General features: G+C 39.9%; 1 protein-coding gene across 1 annotated transcript; it reads left to right on the top strand.

The window, feature by feature from the left end:
* The first annotated feature begins 279 nt into the window (after window positions 1-279).
* Window positions 280-23190, top strand: KPNA4 (karyopherin subunit alpha 4). Its single transcript, XM_082055517.1, has 17 exons — window positions 280-634; window positions 9037-9081; window positions 9920-10009; window positions 10100-10129; window positions 10212-10264; window positions 12087-12182; window positions 12301-12386; window positions 13857-13943; window positions 14293-14462; window positions 14553-14597; window positions 15889-16020; window positions 16244-16372; window positions 17593-17697; window positions 18933-19004; window positions 19698-19860; window positions 20999-21093; window positions 22166-23190. Exons 1-17 carry the CDS (start codon window positions 566-568, stop codon window positions 22262-22264), a joined length of 1566 nt encoding a protein of 521 aa, XP_081911643.1. The 5' UTR covers window positions 280-565; the 3' UTR covers window positions 22265-23190.
* The last annotated feature ends 1448 nt before the right edge of the window (window positions 23191-24638 follow it).

Below are 24638 nucleotides of genomic sequence, written 5' to 3'. Positions count from 1 at the left end.
AACGCGGTGAAGCATAACCCGTTGTCGACTTTCGGCTGAGGGGCCATCGGAGGGCGGGAACGGCCCGGCCGCTCCACCCCCGGCCCGGAACGAACCGCCACCCAAAATGGCGGCGGCGGCTGAGGGGAACGGCCCGAAACACCTCGAAGGGCCCGGCCCGCGCGCGTCACGTCCCCCGCGCAGCTCCCTCCCTCTACCCCCTCTCTCCTATTGGCCGCCGAGCTCGGGCTCCGCAGCCAATCGGCGGGCGCGGCCGGCCGGCCCAGAGCGAGGCTGCCCCTGTTTCCCCTCCCCTCCCCCGCTCGCGCCGCTCCTCGCTCCCGGCACGTTCGGCCGCCGGCAGCCGGGGGCAGCGGCAGCGCCGCCCCGAGCAGGCCGGGAACGCGGCGGCAGCGCCTCAGCTTCTCGGCGACTCGGGCCGCGGCCCAGCGGGCGTTGAAGCGTGAGCGGGCTCGGCGGCCGCAGCGGCGCCGGGAAGGGGGGGACCCCGGCGGGCTCGGGCAGGGGCACGGGAGGAGGCGGAGGAGCCGCGCTCCCTCCCACCTTCCCCCCCGCTCCTCCCGCCATGGCCGACAACGAGAAACTGGACAACCAGCGGCTGAAGAACTTCAAGAACAAAGGCCGCGACCTGGAGGTAACCGCGGCGGCGCCGCGCGGGAGGGGCCGGCCGGCCATGGCGGCGGGAGGGCGCCGCGGCCGCCGTGTGGCGTCGTTCCTAATCCGCCGGCGAGGGGCCCGCGGCGGGGCCGCGGCCTGCGCCGCCCGGGCCCGCTGAGAGGCGGGAGCGCCGCTCCCCGCCGCCCGGCGAGGGAAGGGAGGGAGGGAGGAAGGCGAGGGAGAAGGGGAAGGGAAGGCCGCGCTGTGGGGCCGGGCGCGGCCGGGCCGTTGGGCGCCGCGCGGAGGCGGGAGCGGCGCGGCTGAGGGGGCAACGGCCGCCCCGCCGGCCCGCCCGGCCCCGCAGCGCCGCCCCGGGGGCTCCCGCCGGCCCCGGGTGACAGGAGCGCCCGGGGGCGGCTCCTCCGCGGGCACCGGCCCCGCGGTTCGCGTAGTTCGGTCCGGCCGCCGGCTCGGTGGAGGTGTTGCCTCGGTGTTGGGCCGGCTGCGGCAGCAGTCGTGTTACCCTGTGGCTCCAGCTTAATTTTTTGAGGGTATTGAATAATCGCTGTTTGCGCTGGGTGGCCCCTAAAAGCTTGACTCAGGGATTAGGCCCCAGTTGGGTGTTCTGCTGTGTGTCTCCTAAAGATGCTCAAGTATATAAATGTATTAATTATTGCCTACACTTTTATAGTAAAGACTATTATTAAAACAAAGCATTTTCTTTTTTTTTTTTTAACAGGGCCAATGTTACTATTTTACTCTTCAGTTAGCTGAATGTAGAAACAGTGGTGGCTTGTAGCACAGAGCCTCTAAACTTTCTGGTGGCCGGATTGCTGCATACGTTATTTGAGTAGAGGTGCTTCCTCAACACAGCAGAAGAGATAATTAACTTAGGGTTTCCTTAGAAAATATTCAAATTGAAAAAGAGGTATCAGTCCTCATGCATAAACACTTGGCCAGGAGTGCTGGCTGGGGAAACCTGCGCATTGCAACATTGTCAGTGTAGGGTTCTGATCAAGACATGGCTTTGGCTTCTCATTCCTGTTTTTTCACTAACCTCAGTATGTGCCCCTATGATTACCATAATATTCTGCTTTTTGGGGTGTTTTTTGTGTGAAGGCAACTGTGCAGTATTTCCTTTTCAAAAGTAGAAGATGCATTTATGTTGCTGTCACTCATTAAAACATCTGAGTTTCCCTTTTGGGTAAATCAGAAGTCAGTAATGCCTCCATTTTTAACTTGTCCAAGTATATTGATAAAACAGTTTATTATTTGGTTATGTACAAATTTTGGTGATGCCAGAAATGTTGGAAGTGGGAATAATTACTGCAGTGATTGTTTTCTAATAGGGTTGTTAGCTTTGTTAGTAACTACTTGCCTTAAATGTTAGTTTGGTTTTGTATAAACTGTTATAATTGTATAGGCAACTGTACAAGAAGGGCATCTTTAGGAAGGTGCACAGTAAAGCCTATGCTGTTCTAGTAAGAATGAAATTAATGGGAAAATACAGATTGGAACTCATCTGCGTTTTCTCTCCTTTGGTGCCCACCTACTGAGTTGGAAGGTAAGTCAGCTAAAGTAGGGAACGTTCAACGTGAACACATGGGAGTAAAAAGAACACGTGTTTCTCAGGAAGCAGGTGATCTCTTCAGTACTTTTTGAGTTTGCTGATGCACTCTCATGGCCTTCCACATAGTGAAAAAAAACACCGCTAGCCCCTGTTAAATTTTAGATACTGACATCTATCCAACAAATCCTGGACCATATGCTTGGTACCTAAAATAACTACTGTGGATGGCTATTTTTCATACAATAGCTCAGGCTTATGCCTATCATTCTTGCTGATTAACTGCTTACACATCACATTTTTCATGAGTATAAGAGGTGTTGGTAATGTCACTTATAGCCAAGTATCCTGTGGTAGCAACAATTGCTAATGAGTATTCAGTAAATTTATCACACCTGTGTTTGGGTGCCGCTTTTTAGCAGAAAGATGTCTGTTTACTGCATGTAGGAAGTCAGCATTTGATCTTTATCTCCTTCACTCCTCCCTCTTTTTATCTCTGCTGAAATTGTGCATTTAGCCATCAGTTTATTTTCCAAAACTTTTTTTCTTTTCCATGACAGTTTACACTTATTCACTGACAGCAGACAAATAATTATTTAGTTTTGGTGAGTCCCAAATTAATAGATATCTCTAGAAGCTATGCAGGTTTGCTATGTAGCAAATTACAAACTTTTTAAAAAATGCTATCTATATGATTCCGTGTTGTTCACATCAGTCCATTGACAGTTACATTGCTAGCGGTTGCTGTCACATTGTACTTACATTCCGGGTCTCACACCTTCACAGAAGATTATTGTATATGTTAGAAAAGACAGGGAATTTCCTGCATTTTGTGCCAAGTGTATGTTTAGCTTTTTGGATGCTTAATGAGTTAAAGTTAGACTTTGATTTTTCCAGTCCTTATCGGTGTGCTTCTGAAAATACAAATTCTGGCCTTGAAAAAGGGAAGAAAAAGCAAAACAAACCACCTGTTTTATATAAGATGTTTAGCAAAATTCCTTCATATGCTCAAATATTGGGTAAACATGCATGCAAGGACATGTTGTGTTGTAAATGATTGCTGCCATGTGTTTCCAGATGACAGATTGGTGGTGACTCTGGGAATAGCGGGATTCATTGTGACTAGAAATATAAAATATTTCCCTGTCTTTTTTTCTTATTTATAGTGCTGCTCAAAGAAATACTGAGTGTAATAAACTTTTTAATACTGGAAGAGTTTGTGGCATGAGAGCAATAATTTGTAGCTAATACTAAGGCAGTATCTCTATGTAGTGTTTATGATTTCTAGTCTAGTATGTTCAATGTTCTGTTAAGGTCTTCCAAGATTTAAGAATTGTGAAGAACTGTGGGGGGAAAAAACAGTATAGTATTGTTAGAGCACTGCAGAAGTGGTCACAGGTTTGTTTTATTTTTAACATCCAAAACCTTACTTAAACAAGTGCTTATCTGGACTTGAAAGCTAGTCAAGGTAACTTTCATCTTGTCTCTTCAATGAGGAACAGGTTTTACTTGGGCTTTTTTTTTTTCATGAATAAGAAAGGATGAGCTGTTTTTTTTTTTTTTTTTTTTTCAATTTGTGAGTATGACTGTGATGATACCCAATTTTATTTCCAACATTTTTATGGTAGTAGCATAGACCTTGGAATCAAATACTAGATACAAATACTATGCAAAACCCAGGGTGAGTACATATTGTTCGTTGTCTCTGCAATAGACATAGTTTAATGAGCAGTTCTTGAGTTAATTGCTGTTTAGTCCTGCTGCATGTTAGGGGTCTTGAGTATAGCCATGCTTCTGGGAAGGTTTGAAAAGAAGATTTGGGGGTTGGAGCGGCTTTTTTTTCTTTGCTTCATTTTGTTTTACTAGGCGATTCAGCATCTCATTTTCTGTTGGTGATTGTTGCCTGCTGCAGCATTTGAATTTGACTGACATTTATGTTTGCTGAAATGAAATAAAAAATATTTCATGCATATGATTTCTCTGGAAATACTGGAAGAAATTGATGAATTTCTACTGGCCTTTTCTTCCTTGACTTGCCTGTGCGGTTGGGTGAGAAATTAACACTTGCTTTCATAGTGCCAGCACAGAAGTGTCAAATAGATATTTGTGCTCTGCATTTAAGACACATGATGTGAAATTATGATAATATTGTAATGCAGGGTACTTCAAAACTAATTTTGGAGCAGCCATTGAATCTAGATGTTTTAAGATCAGCAATGTCAAGATTTCCAGAGTTGCCAGGAGCATTCACTAGACTTGTAATACTGACAATATATTTGAGAACACCAAGGAAGCTTCAGGGGATTGAAGGAAGGGTAATATTATGAGATATACTGGCTATCTCAGGTAGGTAGAAGCTTTTAAACCTTTTCTGTATCCCTCACAGAGTAGTTTGCTTGTGGTTGAAATATGGAGGAACTCAAGGAGAACAGGAATTTTACTCACTGAGTTAGTTAAAAATAGGTTCCTTTAAGCTGACTTGTAGTTCTGTGGTGAAGCTCATCCATTTTGTCATTTAAAAATCATACTGAAGATATTTGTTTGCATAAGGCATTTTATTTGGCATGCACAGCTTCTCTAGGAAAAACTAGAATGACAGCATGTACTATGTCATATTGATTTTTATTTATTTGTAATCGAGAGTCCCATTACAATTCTGAAGGGGGAACAGTTGCTGAGATGTGTTTTCTGGTGGTATCTTGTGGAGATTGTGTTGGCTTTACAATCCCATGGCACTTTTATCAGCGATCTTGAGAGCAGACTTCATTGCTCCAGTCTGCAAATGAGCCAGAATTAGTATAAGAAGGAAATAATGGCTAGAGGTGGGCCTGAATAACTTGATTAAAGTGTATGTCAAGAGTATGGATCTTTACCAAATCCAAATATGAAATTACATGTGTCCGAGGGGTTTTTTCCTTGTGTTGTAGTTAGTGCCTTTTATACCTGTGAAGAGTAAGAGAAGGTTTGTTAGTCATCGCTGTGGTTGCTGCACTGGATGTTCTGGGTTACAGACCAGTCTCCTCCAACTGGGCTCTGCAGACTGGGTGCTCTCCCAGTAGCTTGTGGAGTGAGTAAGCAGTTTGTGCACAGGGCCACAGTAAGAAGTGTTTAAAAAGGCAAAAAAAAAAGTGCCATACAGTTCACAAAAGGTTTTGGAGGTAAAGAGTCTGTTTCTTCTTGCATGCACTCCCTCACACCCCATTTTTTTTGTTTGTATTTTGAATCACTAGCATAGTGACTTTTCTAGGAAGGAAGGAAGGATGGGCAAGCAGCTCTGCTTTAAAGTAACCATTGCCTTTGCAGTTCCACAACAGAAACAATGTGCCTTCAGAAACAGTTCACTGGAATGAGAGGAATTGGTAAAGTTCTACCATTATTTGCGAGCTATCAGACCTTCCTGTTGTAGATGCTTAAACAGAGCTACTTGAGTGAAATATTTTATAATAGAAAACAACAACAAAACAAATTAAAAAACCCCACTACCCTGCAAAACAGCAAAGATGGGCTGTGTGCATGATGGGGTCTGAGTTTGAGAAGCAGTGATTGAGAGGTGGAGGGGAGCTCAGGATACATGAGCTGAGCACAAGCTCCAGTTGTATGCTCATGTACTTAGAAAGGGCTCATAGATCTGAGCTGCTCCTGAATGTGGAGAGTAGAGCATTTCTTCTGTAGCTGATGGTGTGAAAAACACTAGATTTTCTCAGGATCCTGCTGGCATCAGCTAACACAAGATTTTAATGATAAGCTGAAGGGCTCAGGAATGACTAATGGTCAGAAAATAACCCATACGGTAAAACTTAAGCTAAATATAAGGGTGGAGGGTAGCAATCGTAGACTGACAGAAATAGATCAGATAATTTGATTTTTTCAATGTAGCAAACGAACAGGTTCCAATGACAGAGCCACATGAATTCATACTGATATGTGTTTTGAAATTGGAACACTTTGCAAGGACCATTCTGAATTCTGTTTCTAGAAACTTTTAAGTTGAGATTGGTTACCTACTCAGTTGTGTTAGTGCAAGCCGAGAACTGATTCAGAGAAGTCTAACAATCAAGTCAAATCTACAGAACAGAAGGGAGAATCTAGTTTTACCATTCCATCTGCCAAGGAGCCGTTATACCCGGTTTTCTGCCCTTCAGCCTGTTTTCCAAAAGAAAACACAAGTTAATCTTGAGTCTGCTTGTCATTTTAGTTTCTCCAAACTATCTGTTCCATTTCTAGGCCAGAGTAATGGTGCTGTGAAATTCTGTGACAGAGCTAACTTCAGTTCTTTCTTGTTGTGCTTTTTCTCTTCCTAGGAGGAAGAGCAGTGGCAGGTTGGCCAAGAATAAATATTTTGTCGACCAGCTACTGTTTACACAGAAAATTGTTTTAGTGGAGCCCTATTTTTGTAAATTGTTCTGAAGAGTGACTTCATTCGTTGATTGTATTTCATGTGGAGGCTTTTGAGAGTCCAAGGTTTGCGGGTCCTCTTCAGAAACAGGCAGAAATTGAAACCAAGTGCCTGTTAGCTTGTGTCTGGAGAGAGAATCTTCTTGTTCCAGCAGAGTGTTGGTGGAGTTTTAGGATTTTTTTGAGCCTGATCAACTGCATATATGATTTTTCAAGTCAAGAAACTTTGAAATGACACGTCTGAGGCTTTTGTTTGGGTCCCGCTCATCTCTCCCCGTATTTCTGTCACGCACACAAATGTGATTGTCCAGAAGGTGTGTTATCACATGAGTTGGAATACATCTCCTTTTGGGATCACTAGTAACTGTAACTATTGCTTTTAAATATCCTTTACAGCTTAATGTCCTCTTGTAGTTGGTGTTCCAGAAATTCGGTTTTCTACTCCTTGAAAATATACGTTGAGTCGTGCTTTTGGTTGGCAACAGCTTTTCTGGGACCAGTAATGTCATCATTGAAGTCTGGCAAGAAGAATCTTTCTTGCGCTAGAGCTTTTCTATGGGTATGCTTATTTTCTTAGGTTACGGTAACACTTGTGGATTGGTAAGGTGTTAATTGACGGTGTTGTGAGATCATCAGGGACTTGGTAAAATTCTGCAATCTTACTATCAGATATTTTCCTCATTTTATTTTCTTCCTGAATATGCCAGGTTAGACTTTGGAGCAACTACACTGAATGCTACATTACAGGCTGAGGGCAAGAGTCTGTAGTAGATCTGTCGGTTGTAAAGCTGCAGCATCGTTCCAAAGCCCTTAAATAGTGAATGGATCAGCTTCTCCAGGAAGGCAACAGCACTTTGAGCACAGAGTAATGACTGTTGAGTGCTTCTTGCCTTCAACTCTGTTCTTCAGTTACCACTCATCATTCAGGTGGGATGTGTATCCTCCTGGGTGAATCCTAGGCTGAGCTTTCCTAGGCTGAAGGCACGTGGAGCCAGCGTGCGTTGTTAGCATCCTGCCATGGAGGCAGGGGACTCTGCTCCCCAGCATTGCTGCGATGCACATTTTGGAAAGCTGAAGCACGAAGTACCAGGTGATGATGCCAGTAGTCTGTAATTGGGTGTTTAACAAATGCATCTGTAGGACAATAGCTGCTGGAGAAACTTTTCTGCTTGTTGTCAGTATAGAAACTTTGACTTGAATCTACTACAGAATACTGCAAGTGTATTTGTAAGACAGGTATTAATTCAGATAATACCTATTGGGCCAGAAAAGTGTTAATTAAAATTTATTACTAGTTAAGTATGTATTTTTTTTCTCTTTAGAGATTACACCTTTGAGATTCTCACTCTCATTTCAAATATTTCTCAGAATTCTTCAAAAGCTTATCTTGCTATGGAGAGTAGGTCTATAGCACTGAAATAAACTTTATCTCCATACTGTTGACCTCATGTAGCAGACATGACTTCTTACAGGTTTAAAACCAAAAAAGCCATGTATTAGACTCGGCTGTTAATTCTAATTTTGATTGACCAATTGAATTATCGTTCTTTAAAGATGCACATATTTCCTGGAAACTTACTTTGGTGCTTTTTAGTGTGGGACAGTTTGTACTTGCTTATTATGGCTCTTATCTAGTTGTTCCAGGTACTGCAGCTGCGTTAAATCATTAAATATACTTGCGTATTTGACGTTTTGTACAGTGGGAAGCTATAGTTGTGTGGGTGTGTTGGGTTTTTCCCTCCTGCCTGTTTTTCCCTTGATGAACTGCAGTTTTGGTCCTCAAGCGATGAAAAGTTCTACCTCCAAAGGAACCATCCCTTTTCCACTTGCCTCTTTTCCTGCCTGTTTCCATCTTAACTCCTTCCTTTGAGAACGTAAAGTCTTGTTCAGAGCTGGAAATTTGATTCTGATGAAGTCCACGTTCTTTTCTATAATAATTCTGAAAGTCAAGCTTTTAATCCTTATCTTCAGAGCTGCTGCTTATTGCTGTTCAGCAGCTCTCTCAACCGTTCCTTTCCTTGTGTGTTAACATGGTTCCTTATGCGCTGGAATTTCAAGTGTTCTCTGAGCTTGCGAATGGTTAAGTCACAATAAAAATGCAGTTGTTCTTAACTTTGTGCTCCTTCACTGTAAAGTTCAAAATATAGATTATTTTTTTGCTCTTGCCCTTTCTTAAAAGGCACTTGTTTATTCCCTGGTTCCATATACCCGTTTTTCTTTAACATGGATCATGGAATGGTTGGGGTTGAAAGGGACTTTTAAAGACCTAGGAGACTGTGTTTTACTGAAATAATACAGGTAGAAATAATATACTTATCTGTTTCCTGTTGGATTTCTACTTTTAAAATGAAAATTAAATCCTGTGTGCACAGGTACTGTTTGAAGTGCATGAACTTGAAAATAGTTGTGCAAGAACTTTTAAAAATTACTTGGTCTAGATCCAGATTATAATTCACTTCGATCTTGTCTCTTTTCAGACTATGAGAAGACAAAGAAATGAAGTTGTTGTGGAGTTGAGAAAGGTGAGCATGATTGTTATCAAATGGGATTCGGCTGGATTGATATTTCAGTAGAATTTAAGAGTTTTTGTTAAAGGCTTAGAAAAAAAGAAGATACTGTTGTGTGTTCTTTCTGTAGTCCACCAAGAACACTCTTCATAAGCTATTTACTAATTCTGTGAAGGTACTTTGGTTTAGAAAGAAGTTTTAAAGTTACTGTACCTGGTACAAGAAGTTCCATAGGTTTTGTCCTGAAAAACAGAATTTTGTTTGTAATCTATTGAAGGGGATAATTCTTGTTTCTGTAGCTAAGTTTTTAATTTTAAAAGCTTGGAAAAAATTGGTATTTTCTTTTGAAAATCATATGTTCCTGTTAATCTGTAGACAGAAAGCTGTTTCCTTTACCAAACCATTATTCAACACACGAGTACGAGTGGAAGAGCGTATGTGTGAACATAACACTATTTAGAATTGTTGGAAAAATAGCTCTTGAGAAAAGTAATCAAAACCTGAATGATTTTACTTCAGGGATGAGCAGGAAACCAGCCTCTGGAAATGGCCTTGTCTTGTTATAAATAATGAGAAATAGGTCGTAGTGTCAGTGTTGATGGATGTGTGCACAGGAAGCTTCCAGCAGAAGTAGTTACTGCTGTGGATAAAGTTGGCTGGAGGATTTTTCTAGGAAGAAGTGATTTCCAAAATGTGTGACCCTTTCCAACTTTTAGAATGTTGGAAATGTTAACAGTATCAGTGAAAGCATGTCTTTGATGTTTGTTTAAAACAGGAGTTTCTATTCCCTACTTAACACCCCCCACACCACCTAAATCAAAGTTTTAAAGGTTCTAAATTATTTTTCTTTAAGAACAAAAGAGATGAGCATCTTCTAAAGAGGAGAAATGTTCCTCATGAAGACATCTGTGAAGATTCTGATATAGATGGTGACTTTAGAGTGGTAAGAATGACATTAACTCTCAAGCATGTCAACTTTTTACATACTTAAAAGGCATTTAGCATTTCTAACTGCGTTTGTCTCTGTTTCTAGCAAAACACTTCCTTGGAGGCAATAGTACAGGTAAAAATAAAATCAATTGTTTGAACATTCTTCATGTCATGGTGACAAATATGTGAAACATCTAAATTCTCTTTTATTTTAGAATGCTTCAAGTGACAACCAGGGTATACAGTTAAGTGCTGTGCAGGCTGCAAGGTAAGAACACACTTTTCTCAAATACACTGCTTATATACTTATTTTATTGTGCTCTTAAGTTCAGAAAATGTGTTCTAGCTTAACTAGAAGTACGATGTCATTTACTGATTTTAAAAAAGATTGATAAATAGAAGTTTACCAAAAAATCAAAATACCTGTGTCCTTGAAGTAGTCAGGATTTTCAGTATGTATAAATAAATCCTAAGATTTATTTTAGTGCGATACGTTATGCTTCTCACAAGTAGAGTAAAAGGATAATTAGCAGGACTATAAAGTCTTTACCTTTAAATACAGAAAGAACTGCCATAATCCTTTTTCTAGTTTTGTCAGGGATTAGGCCACTAAGACCACTTTTGACTTTGAGAGGAATTTTGTGTAGTTGTATGTACTTGAGAAGTCATCCTAATGTAGTCTTATGAACTTTGCTTGCATAAATGTAGTATTTAACTGCTGTTTCATGAGCTGTTGGGTGTTGTTGTAGCAGAAAGCTGCAACTTTGTATTTGTTTTCCCTCTGTGGTGGAGGCTTTTGATTCAAGTGCAGTGGAAGAATTCCAGATGAAAGAGAAATCAGGGGAACTGCAAGTCACTTTAACTTTTGGGAGTTAATGTATTTAAAACTGATGGCAGAAAGAGTTTCTGTGCCCATTTTCATTGGGCATCTTGCCTTCATTAAAAAATTTCATCAACTCAGGGTAGCAGCATGTAGGACACACTTTACTATAGCTGATTTAAACCAGATTGGACTAAAATACGCCAGATGAAGCTTGATTTAGAATGAAATAGGCATCTCCATGTGGATTTCTTACCATTGTAACTATTTTTAAAAACTGAAAATTAATTTGGAATTAAAGCAGTGCGGTTTACGCTGTTGGAAAAGTATTAAAGTATATTTTAGAGATGAAAGCAACTGCTCTTCAGTCTTGATTGAATCTGTACCATCCTTTGGTCTGAAGCTGGAAGGAAAAATCTTGCCCAAGTCTTATTTTCAAAATATACAACTAGAATATGAGCAACAGAAAACTGATTGGAAGTGCTTAAGAAAGAGCAAGCCCAAAGCAAACAAAACAACCTCAAATCCCCCAAAACCTGAAGTTTTATTTGATTCTTGTAGTACAGTTCTCTGCCTGTTGAGCAGATGGTTTGTGAATAGGCTGCACTATGTTTGTTCTGTCACTGGACAAAAACCAGTATTAAGATAGTGGTTGTCCACTTTGGTTCCTTATTTTTTTATAAGCTTGTAGATGTAAATTGCTTTCACTTCTAAAAGCAATCGCCTTTACTTGGCAGTTGAAGATGCACATCTGATTTTTACAAGAGTCTTCAGATAATCTGTGTTCACATCCTCCCCATTGCTTAGTTTCCTGAAGTATCTTGTTTTGCAGCTCCAGCTTTTCATGTGTTGTGAATAGGCTGATATATGAAGAGATGACTCTCTATAATCTCTCTTCTCACTGCTAGTAAAGTTTGGTGCGGCAGCCCAAGTTGTCCCCTCCAAGAAGCTTCTTTTGTTTTTAATTCCTTCACTGAAGAAAAGTGAAGCTAAAGGGATTAATAATTCAAACAAATCTGTACCTTTTAGTTCATTGCACTAGTACTTTGTGAATCATTGCTCTCTGACATTATATCTTTAGTAAAGAAGAAACAAATTTCTGCTTTTCCTGTCAAAGCAGCTGAGATCTGTTTATCACCTGTGTTGGGTGGAGGAGGAAGAAGCTGCAGGAGGGTGGAACTGAATAACTCCAGTGATCTTTATTTTACTGACTGGTAATAAATGTGGAAAGTAGACTTCTCATCCTGTCTTTTCTCCTTTTCCTAAACAGAAAGCTGCTCTCCAGTGATCGCAATCCACCAATTGACGATCTAATAAAATCAGGAATATTACCTATTTTAGTGCACTGTCTTGAAAGAGATGACAAGTGAGTATTTCTAAAACTCCAAATGTTTAATTGTTACAAGAATTCTCAGTGCTTAGCTAATATGCCTATAGTGTCTGATTTGAAAACTCATGTTACAATCTTCCTTTTTTCTTTGCAGTCCTTCTTTACAGTTTGAAGCTGCGTGGGCTTTGACAAACATTGCCTCTGGAACCTCTGAACAAACACAGGCTGTAGTTCAATCCAGTAAGTCCAACAGTATTTGATCATTGATAATGCACTTGCTTTTGCTTCCACAAAAATAAGATCATGTGAATGAGACTGTAAAGAGCATCCACACTCCTGCTCCTCTGTCTCAAGCATGTTCACCAATCCACATGTTAGGGTTGGTCCTTTCCTGCAATAGCCAGGATGGTTGAAATCAAGTGGTCAGTCACAGGCCCGTCGCTGAATGAGCTGCCCAGGAAGTCTCCTGCCAGGTGTTCTACCTCTTCTCTGGCAAGCAGCACCAGTTGAAGTGCCCACCTGCTTTTGTTCTTCATTTTATCAGATTTTAAGTTCAGTTTCCTAACAGTGAGTAATCTCTCCTGGAAACTCACACAATTTTAGCAGAGTTGATATCTGCTGGTTTCCAGTTTTCAAACTGGAAAAAACAAAAACAACAAAAACAAAAAAACAAAAACAACAAAAAAAGACAAGAAAAAACTTGAAGCAAAACCAATTAAAAAAAATTTTAAAACCCACAAAACAAACAAACTAAAAAAAAAAACCTCCCATGGAAGGATTTCCTGTCTCTTTGTGAAGAGGGAGGAAAAGATGTGGACCAAGTCCAGAGAGTGCCTGACATCCAACTCTTCCAAAATCCAGTTGAAGAAAAAAACGCTGTCCTTCATATTTTGAGGAATCTGAAGCACGGAAAGGAATTCTTATCAGACTTGGAATCTCGGTTGCCAAGCAACTCTGAAACGCATCCTTAGTTGTAGTACTTCTGTTGGTAAAGCAGATGTCAGTAGGAGTGTCTGCAGGCTTTTTGAATCGGGTGAATAAAACAGCAGAGATTCTTGAGACATATTGAAGAATCAAACACATAGTAAACCAATTCTTTTGGCTAAAATTCAATAGGAAAAATCCACAGAAGTTATGTTACATGAGATACCAGTAGCTGCAATGGTTGGAATCAGTGTTGTAGTGCATGCTGCTTCTACCACTAAACATGCTGGGCTTCCAACAATGAAAAGACAGAATTATGCTTAATCTTTAGTGTCTTCCCCCACCATAGCTGTCGCATATTGACTTCTTTTAGAACTGCTTGGAATGAGCCAGCACTGGGCCCTTGTGGCCAGGAAGCCAATGGTACCTGGGGTGGGTTAGAAGGGGGTGGTCAGTAGGTCAGAGAGGTTCTCCTGCCCCTCTGCTCTGCCCTGGGGAGACCACACCTGGAATATTGTGTCCAGTTGTGGCCCCTCAGTTCCAGCAGGACAGGGAACTGCTGGAGAGAGTCCAGCGCAGGGCAACAAAGATGCTGAAGGGAGTGGAGCATCTCCCGTGTGAGGAAAGGCTGAGGGAGCTGGGGCTCTGGAGCTTGGAGATGAGGAGACTGAGGGGTGAAAATACCTCATGCAGTGCTGAAATTTTATTTAAGAGCTAATTATGTGAACTGTTTTGCATTTTCAAAGATGTATTTCTTAACAATTGCTTTGGGGTTTTGTCTTTCAGATGCTGTGCCACTTTTTCTGAGACTGCTGCATTCACCTCATCAAAACGTTTGTGAGCAAGCTGTGTGGGCTTTAGGAAATATCATAGGTGCGTGCCACTAAAAAGTTCCTTTTGGTATTGAACAAGTAAATGACGCAGGATTTTGTGTGTTAGAACTTGGACATGTTCAACTATGAGGCAAAAGGCAGCTGTTAGATGAACAATTACCTGTTTGTAACTTGTTCCTGTTTTCTCTGTTTTGTGTCGAAGCTGTGCACCCATCTTTATGATAAATGCATCTATGTAGATATCTCTCTCTCTAAATATATATATGCATGTTTCCAAGGCTCATGTTCTTTATATGCATTTTAAATAACTGAGGTTTTAAGTGTGCAGCAACCAGACTTTTTATGAATGCCATGGGATGACCGTTGTATTTTTTTGCTGTCTCCAACAGGTGATGGACCCCAGTGTAGAGATTACGTTATTAGTCTTGGAGTAGTGAAACCACTGCTGTCCTTCATCAGCCCATCTATTCCCATAACTTTCTTAAGAAACGTTACTTGGGTCATGGTCAACTTGTGCCGTCACAAAGATCCTCCTCCGCCAATGGAAACCATTCAGGAGGTGACTGAGTTACTCACTGATCAGTGTAACTGAACTTGAGTATCTGTCTGCCTTAAAAATTAACTGTCAGATGCCTCTTTTCCTCCTTAGATCCTTCCAGCGCTCTGTGTTTTAATTCACCACACAGATGTAAATGTAAGTAACACCAATTAAAGCCAGTTTTGTGTTTGGATATAGCTTTTAAGCTGAAATATAGAGCTTGTCATGATAAACTTTTTTCTTGAAAACAAACGAACAAAAAAATGGAACAAAACCCCAAATCAAACAAAAAACCACGAAGATCCATCTCTGTTTTCTTTCAGTATCAGTTATGATTTTTGCCTGTTGTTTTTCCTTTCTTTGCAAGTGCTTATTTGCCTGTACTTGCCCTACGCTTAAAATGCAGTTTCTGTTGTAGTTCTGTGAACATTCCTTTACAGATAAATACAGGATTTTTTTGATTAGCACTTAAGTTTGAAGCTGTAATAAAAATCAGTGTAAGTGAAGGGAAAAATTAGTGTCTGTGTATATGTAGAATGTTGGCATTAGAGTAACTTCTGAGGTGTTAAATCCGAACATTAGGTTATTTTAATAGTGAAGGAAATGAGACTTAACTGAAATTATGAAATAGGTTGGCTTTTTGCCTAAACATAAGTCAGAATTGTTTAATTCTCTGATTCTTAGTAAAGTTGTATCTCAGTTGCTTAAGTTAATGGCAACAGTGCTTTGCCTAGATATGTTTAAATGTATTAACTAAAGCTTGCATACTAATTGCACTATTTAATTTCTTGTATACAAGTAGCTGAAATTAAGCTTATTTGAATGTCTTGAAATGGCTGTATTTGTGGATCAGTTCAAGACTGTCAGCTGAAACAATGCTGACTCAATGTTTTTCGTAAGCTGTCATTTGAAACGTTCAGATTTAGTGCTATTTAAATTGGCTTTTCGGTGCATGGATGCACACATGTGCACACACACACAGGAAATTCAGCCTACGTGCTGCTGCACCAGATGTTGGAAAAAAATTCAGAGCTTTTCTTAAATTTTGTGGGAGAATGTCACGAAAAAAATAACTTGATGCCATGTAATAAACAGGTGGAAAGTGCCAAATGCCCCTAGTTTAATATTTGCTAGGGTATTATCTTCCTGCTGGGGGGGTGAGTCTTTCATATCTCACATAGTCCACCATTACTTCATGAAAAGAATACATGTAATTGAATTGCTTTTATTATACTTTTCAGAATTTAAGCTGTAGTTAGCAGTTTAGCTGTTGTTCTTCTCTGTGGAGTGGAATGTGTGAAGTTTGTAAAACAAAGTGGGGTTTTGCTGTATTGCATCAATCCTGGCTTCGCAATGAGAATTGGTTTACATTTTAATTTATGTTGGTTTTTTGGTGAGACTTGTGATATTTCTGTCCTATTTACAAATAAATGTTTTTTCCTGTTAGATATTGGTAGATACAGTCTGGGCGCTCTCATATCTAACGGATGCTGGCAATGAACAGATCCAGATGGTGATAGACTCTGGAATAGTCCCTCATTTGGTTCCTCTTCTCAGTCATCAAGAAGTTAAAGTTCAAGTAAGTTTGGATAATTTTAGGAAAGTGTTGCTCAAAATTTAATATTAGAGAAAGTAACTGGTTTCTTTTAATATTCATGTTGAAGTTAAAGCATACTTTTTCCTGTGTGGTACAGCACTTGAGTAAAACCTTTTGCTCTTTTTAACTTACTGTTTGAAAGTATGTGAGCAACTAGAAAAATTTTGATTAAATAGAGCTCTTTAAAGCAAGTGTTTTGTTGCAGACTGCTGCGCTGAGAGCTGTAGGAAACATTGTCACTGGTACTGATGAACAGACACAGGTAGTTCTGAATTGTGAAGCTCTTTCACATTTTCCAGCACTTCTGACACATCCCAAAGAAAAAATTAATAAGGTAAGTGACTGCAGAGACTGCAGCCAGCTGATAACTACTTAATATTTGGCTTAGCTGTTTGGGATCCCATGTAATGTAGTGTGATAGAGATTTGAGTAGCTGAATACTTATACCAGTTTATAGCAACAGCAGGCAGAGTGCTGAAACTTTTCTTGAAGCAAATGTGTAGACAAAGCTCTAAGAAGCAGCAAACTTGAACTTGACAAGAACGTTATTTTCTGATTCTAACTGAATTTTTATGAAGCTAAAGCTTTATCTTATAATTTTGGCTGTTGGCTTTGTTAGAGTTCTTAATATGTCAAATATCACTTTAATTAAACTGACTCTCTTGGAAGTGATGAAATAGAGATAATTGGATGTCTCTCTGAATAGAGTGTGTGTGATAAATGGAATTTAAGTCTTAACTGGGGGTGGGGCATAAGGGGGGGGTGTGTGTGTGCGCATGTATAGAAAAGGCTTGAATCGGGGGCACTGATAATGAGGTGCTGATTCCGGAGTGCATCTGAGGCATGTTGCTGAGTTCTGAGGTGCCACTTTACAACATTGCCAATGATTAAAGCCCAAAGCAAGCCCACCGAGACAAGCCCGGGCATCCTAAAATCTCGAGAGGGTCACTCGTGTAAGTGATCCTTTGATCTGATCTGAGAGACTCAGTTTATTGCTGGAAGGAGGGATAAAATGTCATAAAGGGTCACGTAATTTTACGGTATTCTTAAAAAGCAAACATTTAACTAATAGGTGTTGCATTTTCTTGATGACTTATGCTGAGAAATACTATGAAGTGCGTGAAGAACATGTCTTCTACTGCTCTTATGTCTGGAAAACAGGATGCTATAATGCACACTGGGGCTTATCCGACCATCACCTGAAAACTGCTACAGCGTTCACTCTCAGTAGTAGAATCAATTACAAGTGCTCACTGGTGACTTCTTTTGTCTCCAAATCATTTTTACTTTTAATCTGTGGATTTGGAGTATTTGGTTGTAACTTGGTAGTAATGAAAGAGTCTTGTGGAGTCTCCTAAGTGAGACTGTCCACTTTGTCTCGTCTACTAGAAATTCAGCTATGTACAGTCAAATTGATATGATACCTGACTGTATTGAAGATTGGCTAGGGTGTGAATTGCAGATTGTGTGTATAAAGTCTTGCTGGAGTGGAAATAAGTCACAATATAGAAGACCATGTGAATTACTAATTTTTCGCATCCTTTTATTTTGCAGGAGGCAGTGTGGTTCCTATCTAACATCACTGCAGGAAACCAGCAACAAGTTCAGGCAGTAATAGATGCAAACCTTGTTCCAATGATAATACATCTTCTAGATAAGGTGAGAGAACAAGAAGGATGTAAGAGTTTCTTTCCTTAATTGGAGAAAGCAACATTGAATTCCTTGCATTTTGTTTTATGTCATACTTTAAATGTGGGAGGTGGGGGTAAACTATACACTTGAGTATTTTTCTTGTGTTGCAAGATAAAATATGACTGATTTTCTTTTGTGCTGTGAGATAAATGCCAGATTTATTGGGGAAACAAAGCAGATCAGGGAATCTTGAATCTTTCCAAATCTCATTTCAATTAGTTTTCTCACTTGGTGAACGATGGGGATAGAATCCTTTCATCCATGGCATGAAGAGGTCTGGATGGGAACAGCACTGTCTTAGTTGTCAGCATTTTGCCAAAGCTTAAGGACTTCATCCTTTTTTCCCCGACATTATCTGGAAACATATGTAAGTGCTGGACAGTGGCATGTATTGACCTGTTCACGCTACCGCACTTACCTAGTCTGGGAGTATTCCAAGTAGTGATCCCTGACACTAGATATCTGTATTCCCTTCAGTTGTTGAGCATTAGTGTCTTTTCAAATACTAGTTTCCAAACCACATTGTGCTCCCAGGGATTTGGCTTGTGACAAAGAAGGGTAGCTAAGAGCATCTTTTTAAACGAGCACAACATTTCTATCTTTCAAACATTTCCTACTTTTTGCTTTATTCATTACTTGATTTTTCTTTCCTCAAGTGTGGAAGGAAGTCAGGAATACCAACCTCACGGTGTCTTTGGCCATTACAAAGATACTATATCTTGCATCAATGTAGGGGCTGGAGTTGAGACTGAATACTTGTCTTTTCCCCTAAGTAACATATAGCTGTCCACAAATAGTTCTGTTGACTGCCAATTTATTGATCAGCGAGAAAGCAGTTGGAGACCTTTCTCTTTGAGTTTAGTAAGGAGACTCAAATTGAGTAACTTCAGAGACAGGCACAGTTGTACTGTATATAGTGGTTTATCAAAATTGACACTTACTGCTTATCTCTCACTGTAGTATATGACAGCTTTTGATAAGGAATGCAAGAGAGTGGAGTACTACAGTTTTTATTTACTTTGATGGAAACGAATTTCCCTTCTTTTAAAAACATGGTTACAGCAAAGGGGTGGTAGTCACTTTCCCTGCTTACTGAAAACTGATGTGATACCATGCAGAATGGACTAAAATAAATACAGGCTTTTACTAGAATACTACATAAGAATGGGAATGATTATTTCTATTTATGGTTTTATTTCTAGGGGGACTTTGGTACTCAGAAGGAAGCTGCTTGGGCAATAAGCAACTTAACAATCAGCGGAAGAAAAGACCAGGTGAGTCAAACCTTAAGAAAAAAAGTCCATTATCTTGGGTGCATTTGAGCGGGTGCCTCAGCTGATGGGTTTAGACTTCTGTGCCAGGATGACGGATGCTTGGGTTCCTCCCCTGTTCAGTAACTCTTCCCTTTCCCAGAAGGGATTTAAGAGTGAACTTCAGTTGTCGTTTCTGGAGTGACCCGAGATGGAGCATCAATGGGATTTGGATGGAAGCTCCTCTGTTAGGATGGCGTAGGAGCTGGGAATGACTGCATTCCGGGCTCTGATGAGATTCCTGGTCATTCAACATCTTCCCCCCACTATAGATAAGAGTGTGATATAATTACAAGAATAGTAGCCATTGAGTAGAATTATATAGCTTCTTGTAGACTCAGAATATTAGATTTGTGGCAGGGTTTGGATGCTGGAGTCATTCTTCAAAGATGAGGTTGAAACTCCTTGCCTATTCCTGAAAAATTCACAGTATTTCCTACTTGTCTGTTCTAGACTTGAAATATATTTGTAACATAATACATAAATGTTACCTTTTAAAGCTCTGAAACAAGAATTTCTGAAAGTGGCTGCCACAGAATACTACTGGGTGACTTTGAGTAGTTTGACATGATTGGACTTGTTTGCCTGTGTGCTCGTGGTGCGTTGTTTGCTTCTGTCACACTACTGATTGCACTCTTTGCTTTTTTCCCCCCTTAGGTGGCATACTTAATTCAACAAAATGTAATTCCTCCCTTTTGCAATTTGCTGACAGTAAAAGATGCGCAAGTTGTGCAAGTGGTTCTGGATGGACTAAGTAATATATTAAAAATGGCTGAAGATGAAGCAGAAACCATAGCCAATCTTATAGAAGAGTGTGGAGGTACGATGGTTAATATTTTGGTGCTGTCATTTCAGAAATGAATGGTTTGGCTTCCTGTGAGGGGGGTATGCGTTGGCTTTATTGTGTGTTGGCACAAATGTTTTAAACAAACGTTTTTTTTGAAAGTGACCTTTTCATGCCTATCAGGTCAATATATTTTGCTTTTCCTAACTAAGTTAACAATCAAATAAAATGTGGATGAGCTGGATGATGGCAATAAAGTTTATTAGGTGCCAATTTTGTAGCAGTCTGGTGTACTTGACAAATCAGGTTCCGTTAATGTAGGGATGATATACTTACCTTTGTCATGCACAAGTCATGTCCAGATGAATGTGGAACTAAAGAACTTTACAACGGTTGCACAATTATGATAGCTTTAACTTCCTAATGGCTTTCAGACTTTCTATATATTGGTTGCTATTTGAGTTGACCGAAAATCTTCAAGGATGAAAGAGCAGTGATATTAAATTTCAGGTACAGGTAAAGAACTGTGGGATTTCAGTAACATGGAGTTGAATGGTCTTCAAAATACAAAATCTTGAGGGAGGGAGAAAGCTTAATTGATCGGTAATTGATAGGTGACGGCTGGTGGGGGAGAAAAGAGGTGTTTGTGCCTAAAGTTCTGCTTGTCAGAGCTTCCAAAATACTTATATGTAGCTCTACGCATGTCAGCAAACACTGTACTGGAGCTAGTGGTTATATAATGAAGCTACAACTGATGGCACATGTGCCACCGCCAGTATGTGCATTTGGAATGGCACACCAGGTGCTGAAAAGATGTTTTTGTGAAAAGGGAGTATGTCCTGGTGCTGGGCCCTCACCATATTTCCACAGATTAGCTTAACCACTCATAGCAAGAAGATGAGGAAAGAACTGTCGTTGCTGGAATGGACCTTTTGTACTTTTTTGGGTTTTTTGGTAGTGCTGTTTGTTCCCTGATCGCTAATTTATTTCCTCAAATCTCTAAGCTCCTGTGCTTTAAGTTCGTCAAATGAGTTTGACAGCATTTTATTCATAGTCATTCTAGTCCTAGATTTGCTTTTAATTACTTTGTATGATGAGCAGTTAAGGAGAGGGAGGTTGTTTTGCCTGAACTTAGTATTTTAACTCTATTACACTTCTTGTGTCTTTATTTTAGGCCTGGAGAAAATTGAACAGCTACAAAATCATGAAAATGAAGACATCTACAAACTGGCTTATGAGATCATTGACCAGTTCTTCTCCTCAGATGATGTAAGTGTGTAATAGCTCTGCAATCTGCTTTTGTAATTATTTATACTTACAATATGGTTTGAAATGAAGGCATAAACTCTAAAGCCTGCTCTGTGACATTCGTTTGGTTTTGCAGTGAAGAATGAGCCCTTATTTGAACCTGTTGTGTATTTTGCCATTCTTCATGCTGAAGTATCTAAAGATCTGACTCATAATTTAAGCCTCATCTCTAGGGATTACAGTACTAGACTTCAAATAGTTCCCTTATCTGTCAGCTGCTAAGCTTGACATTACATTTGATAAACTCCCATTTGACTTGAGTACCAAATCTGAGATTCTGCTTCTTAGGAAACAAACTATTTTGAATATTTTAGTAATTTCATTTTAGCAATGTAATATAAATCAAAGGAAATTTTGAGATTTGTATGCACTTTAAACTATGGAAGTTATTTGCTTATAAAGGAAATGCAGTTGCAGTCAGTTGTGAAGTGAGAGGGTTTTCTGCTTGGTTGAAGAACTTTGGGGAGCCAGATGACTGCAAAAATGGTAGAGCTCAGTTGCATTCGTGCCCTACCAGCTGCATGGAAGTTTATCTTCTGCTAGAGTTTCACCTTTATAGGAACAATGAGACGCAAGTCTTAGCAGATCACATTTTGCATATATAGCAGGACTTGGAATTTAATCTGGTGTCCATTTGGTAACCTGTATACTACCTATATAAATGGAAACTGCAGTTTCAGCTCAATCCTTACTTGATTTAGTGGTATTGCTGTTCTCTTAAGAGCTTTGATAGTTCATAAAGTGCCAATAAGGATGCTGCATGACCAACAGAATACTTTCCAGGAGTGAAAACTGCATGAACAAAAGGGACTATTGGGTGCTATGTAGCCCGCTTACTAAATGCAAGCTCAAACATTTTGGCCTGAATTATTTTGTTGTTGTAGTGCTTTGACTAAATTGGGGGAGGAGAATTGCAAGGCTTGATGAGAAGAAGTTGATTAGGGGGATAGATGCTTTTTAGGGTTGTCCGGCTCCGTTTTAGTGAGGCTTTTGTCTTTGTGTTCCTACTGACAACGTCCCTGTTCCGTTACAGATTGACGAAGATCCTAGCCTTGTTCCAGAAGCGATCCAAGGCGGAACATTTGGTTTCAATTCATCTGCCAATGTACCAGCAGAAGGGTTCCAGTTTTAGAGTGGTATTTTGGAAGTTAGGTACAATGCAGCACTGAATAAAAAAAAAAAGGTTTGATCCATCAATCTTGGCTCATGGGATCCGCTGCTGCATTAAATCGGGAAAGAAAATGTGAAGATTTCATTTGGAATCACAGAAAAGCCCAAATGAAGTCAAGATGGCGAGTGGGTGCGAGTGAGAATGAGTGGCAAAATGTAATGAAAAACTTCACACTGAATGCTTATTTAGATTGTTCAGAGAAAAAAACAAAGGGCTACAGGTCAAAGATCTTCGGTGCCTGAGAAGGAACAATGACTTACTAGAGCAATTGGGGGGAAATGCAGTACTATCATCATCAAGCCTCGTAAGCATAAGAGAATAGGATGCCCATATAAGTCCAAGGAGAATGAGCCCAGGCCTTGCTATGAAGCACCGTGTGAATGGACAACGTTGAGTGAGTGTCTGGACGCGATGCTGTGGAGCCAGGCTCGTGTTTCAAACGCCGGGGCTCTTCAGTCCCGAAGCAGGCTCCTCGGCCTGGAGTGGCGTGTGTACGAGAGTATGGTTGTGATGCTGTATGTGAACGCATGCAAGCTTGATTCGCCTTCAGGGGGCTGATAATAAACCTAGTAAATCATCTAAATGAGTTCATAAGTGTTAACTTACACTGGACACAAAAACAAAGACCGGTTTAGCAGCAGACTCTGGTTTACTCCTGCAGCCTGTGTTACTTTTTTTGGGTTTTTATTTTCTTTTTATTTTTTTTTTCCCCTCTTATTTTTCTTTTATTTTCTTTCCTGTATGGCTTATTAGTTGTTTGTAAAGTCAGAATTTCAGGAAGGCTTCCCTGTGCATTTGCACCAGATGAATGTTCGATGTTATGAAAAGCTTTCCATATCATCAAAACTAATTTGTAGATTTTTGCATGAAAAAAAACCCATACATTTCCCTTCAGATAGACTGTGTTGCAGTACACAAGTTGCCATAATAGTAGAAAGCAGTAAAATGTGGTAATAAAATCTCATCCTTTTCATTTTCAAAGATAACATGAAGACCTTTTGCATGTGGTAATCTACAGCATAGTTCATTTTTAGATTTTGTTGAGTCCTGTAACCAAATGTTTCTGTTGTGGTAGGATACCGTGCTGTGTTTCAATGTTACTTGTTTTCAAACTTTGTTTTCTATGAAAATGATATGGAAACTTCTAAAAATGAAATTTGGTGCATATGTACTGCCGAATAAAGACCGAAAAAGAGGTGTGAATAGATGTACAAATCAAGTCATGGTTTGAACACCTTTAATATGCCTAATCCAATTGTTTTAGACTCTTTTTATCTTAGATGTAGGCAGCCATGAACAATCTATTTTGAGCCACTTTAGAGAGAAAACTTTGTATTTTTAAAACTTGCACAAAAAGGATGCAAGTGTTTTTATAATTGGAGTAATGCCTCAGTTTTGAGGTTCTGCACACTAAATTCAAGGCAACGTTACAGATTTGTACAAACCGAACTCTTTATAAGGTGGCTCATTGTAGGAAATGCTGTGCCTTCCCCTTTGAGCACAAGTGTTGCATGAACAACAGTTTGCTATAATAAAACATACCAGATTAGCCACCATTAGCATCTATATCTACCTTGTGTTTAAAAAAATCAACTGGTAATTCTGAAACACTGTAGAATGGATAAAGATTATTTTGTGATCATAACTCTTTGTTGGACTAGAGTATTTTTGCAGCATTCCTTGTCATCAGAAACATGGTTAAAGTTTAAAACTAGAAGCAGCGGAAACTAGCTTGTGAAATTTATCCAGTAGAGTGCAGGCTAGGCTGTCTTGGGGAAATAAACGTTAAAACTTGCAACAGTTGCATTTGCTGTGTCTTTATATATACACTCCCCTCTCCATCCAAAGGTGCAGAAGGTCATTTGAAGTAAGTTACATTGACATGTCTCGATATTTTTGGTTTTAACCTGCCAAATGACAGTGTCTTGTGTGATATGTTCTGTAGGCTTGAGGTAAGTAACTATTTTGCTATGAATCTTACAAAATAATTTACCTAATTACATAGTATATATTCACTAAATAAATAAGGGCTGTTTCCATGTGAAATGTGGGGAACCCTCAGAGGAAGTAAAATACTTAAACTGGTGTTTTTAGGCAAGTTGCAATGCCGCAAGTAAAATTACACTTATTACTAACTTTACACTAAAATATCTTTGTGAACGTTGCACTGTAGAAAATGGGTTTATTGTTACAATCCTTTCTTGTTAGGTCTGAGAACAGATGTTTGTAGCAACTCTTATGTGTGAAAAACCAAAACAAACAAAACAACAAGGTCTGAATTTACTGTTAGTAAATGCCTCTTTCTAGCACTTCCTCTGATGTGAGATATATATAT

Source organism: Streptopelia decaocto, assembly GCF_964273445.1.
Source record: "Streptopelia decaocto genome assembly, chromosome: 6".
Classification (NCBI taxonomy): Eukaryota; Metazoa; Chordata; class Aves; order Columbiformes; family Columbidae; genus Streptopelia; species Streptopelia decaocto.
This window is presented reverse-complemented; position numbering and strand designations above follow the sequence as displayed.

What these genes read in the sequence shown, in the direction of transcription:
- KPNA4 (XM_082055517.1), top strand. Translation starts at nt 566, where the DNA reads ATGGCCGACAACGAGAAACTGGACAACCAGCGGCTGAAGAACTTCAAG. An exon ending in ACAAAGGCCGCGACCTGGAG is followed by an intron (nt 635 to 9,036) that starts GTAACCGCGGCG and finishes GTCTCTTTTCAG; the next exon opens with ACTATGAGAAGACAAAGAAA. An exon ending in CCAAAGAAAAAATTAATAAG is followed by an intron (nt 16,373 to 17,592) that starts GTAAGTGACTGC and finishes TTTATTTTGCAG; the next exon opens with GAGGCAGTGTGGTTCCTATC.